The 14706-nt window shown below is 36.4% G+C and overlaps 1 protein-coding gene across 1 annotated transcript; it reads right to left on the bottom strand.

Annotated features, from left to right (window-relative positions):
- Window positions 1–1753: 1753 nt before the first annotated feature.
- On the bottom strand, window positions 1754–14268 carry LOC127446400 (immunoglobulin-like and fibronectin type III domain-containing protein 1). The gene is made up of 23 exons (XM_051707308.1): window positions 14220–14268; window positions 13984–14106; window positions 12625–12764; window positions 12346–12445; window positions 10763–10804; window positions 10602–10641; window positions 10246–10429; window positions 9271–9384; window positions 8888–9050; window positions 8141–8413; window positions 7048–7470; window positions 6606–6730; window positions 6226–6367; window positions 5823–6116; window positions 5324–5620; window positions 4983–5162; window positions 4770–4898; window positions 4282–4590; window positions 4079–4164; window positions 3767–3959; window positions 2945–3241; window positions 2013–2339; window positions 1754–1758 (listed from the first exon to the last, which is right to left on the bottom strand). Exons 1-23 carry the CDS (start codon window positions 14266–14268, stop codon window positions 1754–1756), a joined length of 4035 nt encoding a protein of 1344 aa, XP_051563268.1.
- Between the last annotated feature and the right edge of the window lie 438 nt (window positions 14269–14706).

Below are 14706 nucleotides of genomic sequence, written 5' to 3'. Positions count from 1 at the left end.
GATATGAATTTTGGGTGATAGCAGTACAGAATGCCAGAGTGGCTTGTTTTGACTGACTGGTCACTCAAAATTCAAAATAGTTGCAGGTGGGCATGGTGGAAGAGAAGGGCGGGGGTAGTGAAAAAAGGCGGACAAGACTCTCACTCTCTAACGTACATTATGAAACCGAGAACGACGGAGACAGAGACACAGACACACGTTGAACTGGGTAAGTATTAAGTAATTATAATTTATTTGGATAATACAGAAATGCGTGTTTGACTGAAGTTTAGTCGAGCTAATCAGTAGCAAGGTAAGCTGAAGAAGCTAGGTTTCCATTAGCAGCTATAGTACCATGTTAGCCTAGCTAGCACATTGTAGTTAAACTGGATTTCTGAGGCAGCTGGGTTTGTAGTATGAAGTTGGTCCGTTTGAATGGAGCACTTTATTCCTAGTTCAGTACATAATCAATCTAAGCATTTTCCTGTATGTCTTGATGTTGAAACAGCCTGAAAAAGACGCCTTTTCACTTTTCAACCAAATATCAACGTTGTTGAGACGTCAGGCAAAGTTGTCTTTTCAATGTCTTTTCAATTATTTTTTGCTGGGTGGGTTGGGTCTGCATGTGTACTCGAGCCTAGAATGTGAATATGCAAGAAGTTAGATGTCTTTGAAAGCATTTATTGCCAGGCCCTATGATTCAGCAGGAAACATTGTTAGGGCCATGTAATATTTTCATGTGATATAATAGTGCTGGATATCACAGATTGTGTCTGTTTTCTCTCTTTTTGTTGTAAAGTGTTGCCATGTCTGCTGTCTCTTGACAGATCTTCCTATATGACCACTTAGTGTTCGGTGAACTACTAAAGGCCATATCCCTGTCTGCAGATCCATAACCAGCTGTCCTCTTTAAACTTGACCCAGTCGCTCTCTCACCCTAGTACATGCGAACCCAGACACCTGCTATACCAGTTTTGTACATTTCCCTTTTACTACCAACATGCGCGCCTGTCCATGTAGAAGAAAGTTAATAATGGAAGACTATAAAGCCAGAACCAACAGCAGGCCTATCATAAATAAAACATGTTTATGTTTTTTTTACATTTGTGACATTTATTTGAAAATGCCTCAGAGTAACATATTTTCCACTGATTTCGGAAATGTTTTCTACCATAGGGGAGATTTCAGCATTCCTTCCTGTCAGAGTGGAGGGATTCTTTATGATCATGGTTTATAGCCAACTTCAAATACAGTATTTACAAGGAAAGTTACTGCACAACACTGACATTTGCAAGCAGATTTACTAGCTATTAAGAGCAAATATTAGTTGTTTTCACTTTTAAGAGTTCAAAACCTTTGCCCCTGTGGGGTCACATAAAACATTTCAGTATAAGGATACTGGTTCTAATAATAAGATAAAAAGGACTTTAGATGGAGACCAATATATGCCATAAATTCATGACTTTATGCTGTAAGTTTGATGAACTTCATAGTCTATAATGTTTAATGCACTCATTTTATTTCATACTGTATTTTGTTTACATCACTAATGACAAAGATACACGAATGCACACAATGATCAACTGATTTTTTTATTTATTTATTTTATTTTTGCATAAACTCTCCTAGCAGAACAAAATGCTGTATCTAAGACATAATCAAATCATACATGAGCAGTTCACATTAATAAATTAAAAATGCTTAGTCCTGATTTTCATTTCCACTGACATCTTTTAAATGAAGATGAGTTGCTTCAAGATGTCACACAGATAATTCACTCTGAAAAAGACAAAGCAGAAATTATTCTTCAAACTTGTATATTCAATACTTTTCACACCAGGAGAATGGCACTTGTATGCACCTCAAGTAGCATTGGATAGAAGCGTCTTCCAAATGCATAAATGTAAATGTAGTTCAAACCCTTGGCATATAGTCTAAGCCAGCAACAAACTACAGCTGGTATTAAAACCATTGTGATGAAAGTTTTAACAAAGTTCTTAGGCACAGACATTTCACACGTTCTAACAACATACCTCGGATTTTCAGCTGTGTCGTGCATTCAGCACGGCCTAAAGAGTTTTCCGCCACTACTTTGTACTCTCCGTTGTCTTTGGCTCCGACTGTCAAAATAAGCAGGGAACAGACACCACAGGTGTTAGAAATGTAGTAGTTGGGGTTCGTGTTGAGGCTGACGTTGTTACGGTACCAGGTGACATGGGGAGTGGGGTCGCCTCTCACCGCACAGCTCATGTAGCACTCGTATTTCTCTGGGCTAGTGTGTGTCTTCAGTGGAACCGTGAAGATGGGTGCAGCATCAAAGTTGCAGGGTTTGGATGGGGCAAAGTTAAGACTGAACTTTTCTGCAGGATATAGGAAAAGTTAACAGTTAGTTCCGGTCCTCTAATTTCACTAGCCAAAAGGCTTTCCAAAAGTGTTCATATATACAGTAGTATAACAGCAATGGGACACGTATTTTTTTTAAAAAATTTTTTACTTGTTTTGTCTGTGTTAGCAGCGTTCCAGACCTTAGTATATGAATGTTGCGGAGTGGAAGCGGAGCAGGGAGAAGGTTTATTGAAAATCGGATGATTGCAAAACACTTTGAGGGAATTGTTGTCACTCCACTCACTGCTCATTGCTTGGTGACAAGCAAAGCTTGATGCTTTGGCTTCTTTTGGAACTATTACAATATGCGAACTGGCCAAATTTTGTCTGAAATGTAAGTTACTTGATATTAACTTCTTGTTTATAGGATTGTTGAATAAAAGAAATAATACACCTGCGGCTTAGGTGTTGTACTGAATATCAGCACAATATTCAATACTGATACTGATAAACAGTAAAACGTCATTCTTACTTGTGTAAAACTGCTTAAATATATGCTAAATAGAGCAAGAATCTGAAAGAGTAGATTCATTATTCTTCATCAAGAGTGAGCTTAAATAGATTGCATAAGCCAGTTCACCTTTCTTCCTTACAACTCCCCATGTTTGGGACTCGGATGGTTCCGAGAGCCCTATGTCATTTTTGGAATACACACGGAAGTTATATTCCCTTCCTGGCATGATGTTAACAGCTGTGAAGTTGTTATTAAACAAACGCTCAGCCATTGTCTGCCAGGTGCGTTTGATGGAGTCCTGTTTCATTACTATGTAGTGCAGGTGATCATCCCGTTTCTCATCAGGAGATGAGTCCCAGGAAACTGTCAAGGTGCCAGGGACATTTTCTTCCAGCTCCACTGGACCAGGTGGTTTGGGGTCATCTGTAAACATGGCAGGTATCCACACAATCCATAATATTAATCAGTATTATATTGCTGGTTTTGCCAAATAGGAAATGTTCCTCGGTCAACATTTTTTGTTGGTCCTGAAAAAACATTCTTCTCAAACAAACATTGTCCTAATCCCAACCCTAACCATTAATTACCCTTGCAATCTTGTCACGGTTGATAAGAATGTTGTTGAAGCTTGAACAGCCCTAAGCCTAACACTACACTGTTAAAAATTAAAATAGGCTTAATGCACACCTTTTGGTTTTATTAGTTTTCCACACTGGCAGTATCCTTAAGAAACCTCTAGGGAACCCTTTCAAAAAGGTAGCTCTCTTGGGATCTTTCAAAATGGAATCCATGGAGTAGTATATTTTAGGAACTTTCAAAAGAGTGTCTAGATGTATTTGATAAAATCTGATAGGTTCACAGGAATGTTGTTCAAGGACCAACAAGAGTCGTTCTTGGTGAAATCACTATAATTATGTTTCAGACCTGATACACTTACTGATATCTCACCTGTAACTCTGATTTCAACACTGAACGTCTCCTGACCTACAATGTTCTTGACAATGATGGTGTAGATCCCAGTATCAGAACGCTGAGCAGATGGAATTAGGAGCTGGGATGTCCCATCTGTATTGCTCACAGTAACACATTTGGACACAGGCATTCCATCTTTCAGCCAGATTATAGTTGGCATAGGGGATGCCTGCCAATGAGATTATTTTTTTTGGTGTTTTAAATTCTGTAGGTAAAGGGTTAAGCAAAGGTCTGTTTCGTACATAACAGTAACACCAACATTTTGAACTGTAACAGACATTGCGATACCTCAAAATTTATGTTGATCCTAGCAGAATTTTCAGCTCTCACAACCATAAAGCTCTTCATTTTGCAATCGGTGAAATTTGGCCGTACTGAAAAGAGAAGAGTTCAAGAATTCATGTTTCTTTTAATTATAAAATACCTGTTTTAGATAGCAGAGATTGCAACAGCAATAATAATATATTTTAAAATGTATATTAATTTTATACCAGGTGGGGGCATGGCAATTATGTAATTGTCCAGATCTTGGGGTTCCCCATCACCTCCTTCATTGGTTGCAACCACTCTTACCCAGTACATTGCCATAGATTTAAGACCAAGAATTGTATAGGAAGTTGAAATGAGAGGGTTTGAGTTGCATCGACCCCACTCTGTGTTCTCAGCTGGCCTTAATTCCACAAAATACCCTTTAGCTTCATCTTGGACCCCCTCCTCTTCCTTTGGTTTAGTCCAATTCAAAGACAATGAGGTATAGGTTGAATCGGTCACTTTCAGATCAATGACTTTACCAGGAGGTTCTAAAATCACAGATTAAAGTGCAAAGCAAAGCTCAGTTTAGTTCAGTTTTCTAAATATTTCTCTTTCTGGCTTCTTGTTTCTTTGTGTTTTAAATAAGCAGATTTATACCATCTTTTACCTTACATCATAATAATTCTTAAAACAAATTATGCTAATTTTTGGAATACCATATACTTACTTTTAGGATCTCTGGCCATCACAAATTCTGAGGGTGTGCTTGGTTCTCCAGCACCAGAAAAGTTAATGGCTGACACACGAAATTCATATTCCATTCCTTCAACAACATCTTTTACATCATACTGTTTGCCTTGAGGAGGACAATGGTTGAAATAGGCATTAGTAAAAGCTCAACTTTTGAAGAAATTACTTTCTTTCTACACAAGACAATAACCTTTGATTGGCTGGTCAGAGGGGTTCACTTGACCCCATATGTTACTGCCCCTTTTGCGTTTCTCCATGTTGTAGCCAACAATGTTGGTTCCACCAGTGTTGGCTGGAGGAAACCATGACAGAGTGATGCAGTTCTTGAAGGCACTGACCACTTTGGGTGTAGAGGGTGGTCCAGGATATGCTGTAACAAATTAGTCACTTTTAAGTTATCCTAATAATAATCATTAGAGGTTATCCCATAATTCAGTTAACTCTTAATCATATCCAAGAATGTGAGAGATTAATTAGATCCAAACTTACACTTTTACAAACTTAAAATAGATATGTAAATTGATATCACACCTTTGGTTCCAGCCTGGATGTCCTCTGTCTCAAAACTGTCACTGGTCCCCTCTGCAGTTATAGCCCTGATTCGATAGCAATACCTTCTTCCATGGTCCACATCAGTGTCCTTGTAATGGGGCTCTCCAGGGATATTTCCAATCTTTGTCCAGGTGTTGCGTCCAATTTGGTTACGCTCTATGTTGTAGTTTATAATAGGAGAACCTCCATCATCCTTTGGGGGCCTCCAATTGAACTCCACACAGGATGCTGATGCTTCTATTACCCCAATAGGTCCCAATGGGTTGGTGGGTTTACCTGCAATTCAAGGAAGACATTCTACTGTAAGTACTGTTGGTCTTTGTTGTTCAAAGTGGTGTATACAAATGTCTTATAGATAAGTTGGATTATATTAACAAATTCCATTAAGAAATGGTTGATTTCACTGTAGTCAATCATTAAATCAGTGTTTACTGCATTAAAAAACAGTACAGAATATTATGGGCCTTCATATACCAACCTAGAACAATCAGTCTTGAAAGGGCTTCAATGGTTCCAAACTCATTCTTGAGCTTGAGCTTTATTTCTCCACTGTTTTTGCGTTGACACTTCACAAGTAATAGGCGACTGTGACTGGAAACCCTTTCAATCTTGACATGGTTATCCTCAAGAAGCTCCTCACCTTCATTATACCACTGCACTTTCATTGGCTCACGACCCACAAAGTCTAGTTTGAAAATTGCATTTTGGCCAACCTTAATGATCACAGGCTCTGAGAACTTAGCCAAGTCATCTGGATTCAGTCTTGGTGGGTCTGAAATAATAGTATACAATAAACAAAGTATTTTGTTATTCCATTTATCACAGTCATCTCAAGTACTTATGTGTTTGACATAATTATATCAGTGATTAATGAAAATTACCTTCCACAACCAATATTGCTTCCGTTTTACGTCCATCTGCCTCAAATCGATACTTTCCATTATCCTCATCTGTGCAGTTAGTTATGATTAGTTTATGAAATGCCCCATCTTTGATGATCTTCAGATCATCTGTGGCTGTTATCTAAACAGATATTTCAGCAAGGTTATTACTTACTAACCACAATCACTTCTCTAGATCTTGTGTAAATAAATCCTCTTTATCCTTTACAATTTTTCAGAGGATTTTTTATTTTCTCATTTTTAAATATAGGTGTGTTACTGTTGCAGATGGTGTAGATAAGTCTTAGACTAGAGTTCAGAGCATTATAAATTAGCATTATATGTTTAGTTTACTGATAGTTTTTGTTTTCACTGTTTACCTCTTTTCCATCCTTATACCAAATGCCATCACAGTTCTCACGGCTTAGCTTGCACACCAGTTCAGCTGTCTGACCAATGATGGCATAAATATCTGACAGCCCACTGATGAAGTGAACTCCTGGGTCTGAACAACAGGTATATTGACAACATATCAAAGGTTGGTGTTTCTCCATAAGCATTTACACTTATTGTACACTACCAGTCAAAGGTTTGGACACACTTACTAATTTTTTATAATTGAAATTTTCCACAATTTAGAATAATAGTAAAGTTATCAAACCTTTGAAATTCCAAATGGAATTATGGAAATTGGGTAGTGACTAGTGTTGTGCACACCAGTGCACAGTGTTGAAAGTATTCTTAAGAGTTAAAAGTGGTCCATTATGGTAAAACATGCTATGACCTTTTGGTTACTACAGTAAATCAGTACACCCATCTTACCGATTACGGTGTCTGGGACTAAGGGCCCAGTCCTCACTCTCTTTTTTGGCTCCTCACAGGGTTTCTCTTCCTCTGGAGGTGGTGGAGCAGCTTTCTCTGTATCAGGTTCTGGATCTTCCTCCTCCACTTCTGGCTCAGGTTCTGGTTCTTCTGCTATGCTATCAGAGTCCGGCTTTGGTTCTGGTTTAGACTTGGGTTTATGCTGAGGTTTAGCTTTTGGTTTTGGCAGTTCTGGTGGCTCTTCTTCTTTGGCGATGGCCTCCTCAGACTGTATCTGCTTCAGCTGTTCCATCCTTTCCTCCCGCTCCTTTTGCAGCTTCTCCTGCTGCTCCGCCGCAATCTTGACCAGGTCTGCACCACCCCCTCCTGCTTGGGTGGTTTTGCGGGCTGCTTTCTTGCCCCTGTTGTTTGGATCAGGGTCAGCTGTTTCAAGGGCAGACAAACATAGGAATAAGGTGTTAATGTTCTGGCCCTTCTGTGGAAAACTTGCAGAATGTCTACATGGCGCTGCGCATGTACTTCTTGCTTTCAATGATATAGTGGACCTAAATGGCCATTGTGAACAATCCTTTTGTGCTGCTTATTCATTTGGATTTATCTCAAAGAATCATTTTATTCAAATGGTCAGTTTTGCTATTTCAAATTATTAATCGTTTATGAGTGCTTGAGAGTTTGGTCCATATTTAAACTATATAATTGAGCAATCAATTAGTTTACTATTATGCAACTTAATCATGTTGCTTTAAGAAGAAACATGTGACTGTAATGTGAATAAAGGATTCTAAATGAATTCATGAATCAAATCTGCTGAAGCAGACCTTCAAATAATAAAACATAATCATTGGACTGGGAGTTGAACGTGTCATGATATCAGTTAATGTATATTTCTCATAGGTGTGGATCTGCACGTTAACATGTGTATCAGTTCATCCGGAAAAAAATAAAAATAAAATAATATATATATATATATATATATATATATATATATATATATATATATATATATATATATATATATATATATATATATATATATATATATATATATATATATATATATATGTGTGTGGATAATGTCTGAATTTTATCTTACGGTCCACTATCAGCCAGGCATTACAAGACTTAATTCCAGCCATAGCTGCATAGATGCCTTTGTCCACCTGCATACAGTCCTTCACCACCAGCCTATGGATTAGCATATCCTCAGAGACAGTGATGTCATACTTTTCATCAGGTACCAGAGAAACATTTTTTCCCACCCAAGAGATCTTAGGGAGCGGAGCAGATAAGACACACTCAAACACTGCATCCTGTCTTTCCACAGCCTTCACTTCCTGAATCTTCACCAAGAAGTCCACCATTGGAACTGCAGAGATACAGATCATTTGGTTTGTTTTCCTAAATTTTGGATACGCTATAAAATGTTTGAACAAATATTGTACTTCATGTGGTACCATCTAAATTGGTAACATCTAAAACTGGTTTTATTCAAGTCAAAGAAAATATTTAGTGTAATATTACTGAAATAAAGGAATACTAACTCCCAAATATTAGCCATTCTCAAATAGCTTTTAATAGTCAAATAAATATTTATTATTATTATTTATTTATTTTTTAATCATTTTAAAGGGCTAGTTCACCCTCATAAATGAAAATATGTGTGGAAAAGAGCAGCATGGACATTTTACTTTTGTGTTTCATTTAAGAAATATAGAGCTTGAAACAATATGTTAAGTAAATGGTGACAGACTTTTTATTTTTGGGTGAAATAACCATTTAATATCACACTTTAAAAAGCCAGATATGTATAGATATATTTTACTTAATCCTTAAAGCTCACTTTTGAAGTCAGTGGAGAAGACATTGACCCCCTCAACATCCACTTGATACAATCCAGCATCCTCAGGATTCAGACCATGAACACTAAAGATGAATTTCCTGCCAACTTGGCGCAAAGAATGCTTCTCATCTGTGTCATTGTTGAACGGAACCAGAACACCATCCTATGACACAAAATGAAATCGAGAATATTTTTTTTCATTGTTTTCTTTGCGTAAATGCAGAAATTGTTGCATAAATTGTGCAATATATTTACTTTTACTATATAATATTGTCAGACGCAGTTGACACAAAAGCTCTCTCCAAAGTGCACAGTATAATAAAGTATTTGAAAATGATTAGTCCAGCCAGAAATTTTAATTATAATTAATTTATATTCTTAACCTTGAATAGGAAGATTCTGGCATTGGAATCCTTAAGGTCCATCTCAAATTCAAATTCAGCACATCCTGGCGTCTTAATTTCAATGTGTCTCAGATTGGTGAGCTGTTCAACATACTGTAGGAGGAAAGACCAGTTAAAAATATACAAACTTTCAAAAGATACTTCAAGGGCTAGATTTACAGAGGCATTACATGCATGCACTTCTCAAGCCAAAATAGTAAGAGAGCTGGGTCAGGTATTTCACACATCATCATGTGCCTGTAAACAAATCAATATTTATGCAGGTACAGTACAGTGGAGTCCAAAAGTCTGAGACCTGTGAATTAGTGTTTTTGCCTTTTTGTTTTATTTATTTATTTATTTTTTTTTTTTTTTAGTTCAATTTTATAATTAAACTATATTATCAGCAAAACAATTGAAAAGTTTAATTGAACAATATAGATGAATTTCAGAATTTTCTTAATATTTGGATCTGTCCTCCCTTTTGCTTTTATGACAGTTTGCATTTGGGCTGGCATGAACTTGAGTTTATGTAATACCTGATGATCCATGTTATCTCAGCATGATTTGAGAATGTTCCAAAGAGCATCTTTTGTGCTTCAGTGTAAGCAAGTCAGTCTGAGCTTTTATTCAAAGGAGTTAATATGTCAGTGTCACAAATTTGCTTATCTGATTAATGGCCTAGAATTATTGCAGAATCTTAAATATTATAATCTCTAACCTTTCTGTTTAATTTCAATTTCGAACAATAGATTTTCAGTGTGATCTCAGACTTTTGGATCCCAATGTATAGGCTATATATTTCAACATTAATTGTTTTTAATGGGTTTGATCCTATAGTTAAGCCTGGCAAAAAAAATAAAAATAAAAATAAATAAATAATAAAAAATAAAAAATAATAATAATAATTGTTAAAATGAATATACTTCAACAGTAGGTAGTGTTTTTAGACTGTTGAAATAATTTGCACTGTACCTGCGACTGCTGCTTCTCCATCTCCATTTTCTTCTCATTCAGTTTCTTCAACATCCAGCGGAAGTCCGTCACCCCGTATTCAGCGCAGATGCTCTCGTAGTCTTTCTTATCAGCGCTCAGCAACAGTTCCCAGAATTTCTCATCAACTTCTCCATCTTTCCTCTCCTCCTTTTGCCGTTCACCTCTGCAAAAACAACAATATTCAATGAATCAGAGCACACCTTCTCAATTCTGGGGTTTCCGCACCACCATCATTGTTGGGCACATATGTGTTTGCATTTCAACATACAGTTAATGAAGTCTTTCTTTATTCATGGTGTGCTGGTATCATCATTAGTATGATAGAATGAACTTACCGAGTCCTCAGGGTCTTTTTTAAATTGGCTACTGCTTTCTCTTGTTGTTCTGAAAAGAAATAGAGTTACACTATTCATCTTTAGATGAACAGTGGTCATATTTAAAATATGTTTTCTTTTTCTGATTGCTTGACTTATCCAAGACTTGAATGCCAAAAGACCTAATCGTGACTCCTGCATTGCTTTGCTCTTCTTGAATCCGACTGAAACAAAGAATATTAATTAGCTTTGTAAAAAGTCATATATTAAAGATATCTAAAATCATTAAACACATAGATATGAAGGTAAAATATTGCCTAAATTATTATGCACAGAACGGTTTGTAAAGGTGTAAATCAAATTGCAAGTGTAAGAAAAAAAAATATTAGCAATACTTTAATGCTTTGCATAAGTGTAATTCATGTGCTGTGAATCTGTAATTGCATAATAACAAAATTTGGTATGTATTCTTCTGACTTTCTATTTTTTCGTGCTTACATTTTTGGCACTGTTTTTACGCCTAGACATGGCCAAAAACATTGCAAGCCTACAATCAGTGATATGCAAGCAAAGAAAGGGTGTCATGAACAGCAAAACGGATTGACCGCATAGAATCAGTCTGTATGTGTAAAATAAACTACTGCAAACATGTAAATGACTTGTGTTTGTTTGTGGCATAAATATTTTCCAGAATAATCCGATATACACTGTTCCGTCTTTCCTTAGTTGCGCTCACACTTTTGGCACGAATTTCACACTGAAAAGAGTTATGCAAGCGCAAGGAGGAAGGCAGGTCTACCTGCTTCTAGTGACTAATCAAATGAGGTTTTCGTGGACCAGTTTATTCTGACCTGATTGGTTTAATAACATGACAGACTGCTTGTTCTTCATATGGCTCAGCGTCATTCCTCTGGGTATCTCTCATCTCTTAAATATTCAACTAAAATATTAATACATACATGTTCTTTTATTTCAAGTGTAAAGTTGAGCTGACACCATTTATTGATATAAATCTCAATCTGGTGTTCAAATGTTTCTTCTTGTTGCTGTTCATTATTTTAATTTTATTTTAATTACTTTAAATTATCATTGGCATGGCAAATGGGTGGATGGATGGATGGAACTTGCTGGTATCACTGAACTCATTCTAAAAACAAAATGATATAAGTAAACTATCTATCTATCTGTTCACATAGTTTTGTTTTATATGGCTTACTTTATTAATTTGTTTTCTAGCTTGAGTTCTATGATACCAGCTAATTCCATCTATTCACCAAAATGCCTTGCCAATGATAATTAATAGTAAATATAATTAAATTGTGTATGTGTTAATATTTCAGTTAGATTTTTACGAGAAGAGAGATACCCAGAGGAACGATGCTGAGCCATATAAAAAAGATGCTATCTGTCTCGTTATTAAATCAATCAGGTCAGAGTAAACTGGTCAACGAAAACCTAATTTGATTGGTTACTAGAACCACTAGAACTAAACGCTTTCACAAATCTTACTCTGTGCAAGCAAATTTTCCTATCACGCTTGTAACTTCATTTATGCTTTTACAAATCTTACTCTGCATATGCAAATCATTTAGGCACTATTTTACCTTCATACATAGATTACCTATTAGAATTAAAAGAGTTGAAAATTGATTAACTGGTTTTATTTGTACTTGTTGCTTGCCACAAATGTCCGAGGTAAGTAAATGGAATTTTTGTACTTCTAAAACTATGACACCATTGATCTATAAAGTTCTGTTCTACTGACCTTCAATCACATTGAGTGTGACAGTGACCACAGCACGTCCAAATTCATTATTTGCAAAACACTTGTAGGTGTCTGCTTGATCAACTCCAACATTGGGCATCTACTAAATATTGTTTCAATTAATATAGTTTCAACAGTAGCACAAAAGAAAATGCAAGCAAGAGATATGATTTTAATGTTGTTGCTTTTAACATTTACTGTATGATTACACTATATAGCTATCTAAATATTTTTTATCTAGTTTAATGCCATTATGCAAGTTACAGACAAGTATAGCACCTGCAATTGATGTTCTCCTGTAATTGGATCATTCAAAACATTATATCTTTCAGGATCAGATATGTCTCCATTGTTTCGAGCCCATGTCACGGTTGGTGTTGGATCTCCAGTGACAATGGCTTTGAAAAACCCAAACTTTCCTGTGAAAGTGTTAACACAGTCAGTTAAGTACTGCTGAAAAACCTACAACCTGGTCTCATAGAAACATTACTATACTTACAGTTTTGAAAAAAATAAAAATATTTGATGTGGCTCATTTAACATATCAAATCAGTTTTTCTCCCTGTTTCTCACACAGTGCTATTTTATGACATCACAACACTTTTACTATAGTGCATTACTAAGGCAATACAATAAGGCAATACATTTTGACGTTTTCTTTATGTAACTTATTATATTTATATGCTTGTTCAAATGCAATCAAATTGCACGGTAGCTCTACTGATGGAATTTTGCACTTGCAATGCAAAGGACTGGTGTATGAGTTTGCACAAATCGACACCTGAGCCAAAAGTGTCGTAGAAGCACCACAAAATGGTGTGGTTGCTTCAGCAGTTGAGTTTTTCCTCTCACAATTGCTTTTTATGACACCATCGGTTAAGTTTAGGTTTAAAGTTTATGATAGAGAGGTAGGGGTTTTTGATTTAAAACTTGATAGACCATCAACCTTCAGTTCAAAACCTCATCCGTTTGGGAGAAAATGTATGACCGATATGTGTGAGGAGCCACATAATATCATTTTGCAGAAATGTCGCCACAGTCATGCAATTTTCATGAGATTTATTTTATAATTTATCAGGAACTAAGGCACACAATATTGTCAAAGTATATGGACACCCAAGCACCACACCCATATGTTCTTGTAGAGCATTCAAACATGGGCATTAATCCACCCTAACAGCTTCCACTCTTGTGGGAAGGCTTTCCACTAGATGTTGGAACATGACTAAGGGGATTTGTTCGCATTCAGACACAAAAGCATCAGTGAGGTCATGCACTGATGTTGGGTGATGATGCCTGGCTCACAGTCAGAGTTCCAGTTCATCCCAAAGGTGTTCAGTGGAGTTCAAGTCTGGGCTTTGTGCATGCCAGTCAAGGTATTCTACACTAGACTCAGTGAATAATTTGCTATGGACATTGATTTGTACACAAGGGCATTGTCATGATTGAAAAGAAAAAGGGTCTTTCACAAAAATGTTACCACAAAGTTGGAAGCTCACAATTCTCAAGAATGTCATTGTATGGCATTAAGATTTGTCTTCACTGAAATTAAGAGGCCTAGCCAGACATGTTAATTAGAGGGAGGTGTCCAAATACTTTGGCCATGTAGTATAGTTTGGTTGAGCTGCTTTACTCTACCTTCCTGAATAGTAAGGGCAATAGGTTTGCGGGTGAAATCAGGGTGGCTTTTTCCTGCTGGAATTTCTTCCACAAACTGGGTGATCATTACCCCTGGAACTCTAGATCGCTTCCTAATGGCCACTGAGAAAATGAAAAGAGAGCAAAAAGCTGTGATAATATACACATGAATCTTAATCGATGAAAAATTAAATTAAAGCTTTTAAAACTGAAAATTAAAATGGCCAGATATCTACCTTGCCCAGGTGCAGTGGGTTCTTCATCCTTACTTTTCCTAAATTTCATCTTGGCATATGGAATTCAGAAACCCCTTTCCTGTGGGATGAGTTACATTTGGGATCAATAATCAGCAACTGACAGATGCCAAGATCACGGGTTCGTTTCCCATGCAACAAACTTATTAAAATGTACCTTGGAAGTGTCTGCCAAATACTAAACAATGTAAATGTTTAACTGATGAGTTTCCCTGACTGTTGCCTTGATTAAGTTAATCTTTCAAATTCTGATATAATTGGGAAATTAGAGCAAAGTTTAAGATTTTGCAGCATTTGAAAATGTGCTAGATGTGGATCTGATGAAAAAACATAATGAATATCTGACTCTAATCAGGGACCATGGCGCTTATAAGTTATCTATCTATCTATCTATATATATATATATATATACAGTATATATATAGAAGCTAAGAGCTGCTGTCAGCTTTTCTCAGCAGCATTATGAAGA

The sequence above is a fragment of the Myxocyprinus asiaticus genome, chromosome 9 (genome assembly GCF_019703515.2).
Source record: "Myxocyprinus asiaticus isolate MX2 ecotype Aquarium Trade chromosome 9, UBuf_Myxa_2, whole genome shotgun sequence".
Lineage (NCBI taxonomy): Eukaryota > Metazoa > Chordata > Actinopteri > Cypriniformes > Catostomidae > Myxocyprinus > Myxocyprinus asiaticus.
This window is presented reverse-complemented; position numbering and strand designations above follow the sequence as displayed.

Bases quoted from the DNA above. Each gene is read 5' to 3' on its own strand.
- LOC127446400 (XM_051707308.1), bottom strand. From the start codon at position 14,268: ATGAAATTTAGGAAAAGTAAGGATGAAGAACCCACTGCACCTGGGCAA. The intron at 4,165-4,281 runs GTATAAAATTAA...TTCTCTTTTCAG, and splicing joins AATTGCCATGCCCCCACCTG to TACGGCCAAATTTCACCGAT. The intron at 3,960-4,078 runs GTATCGCAATGT...TCTCATTGGCAG, and splicing joins GGATCAACATAAATTTTGAG to GCATCCCCTATGCCAACTAT.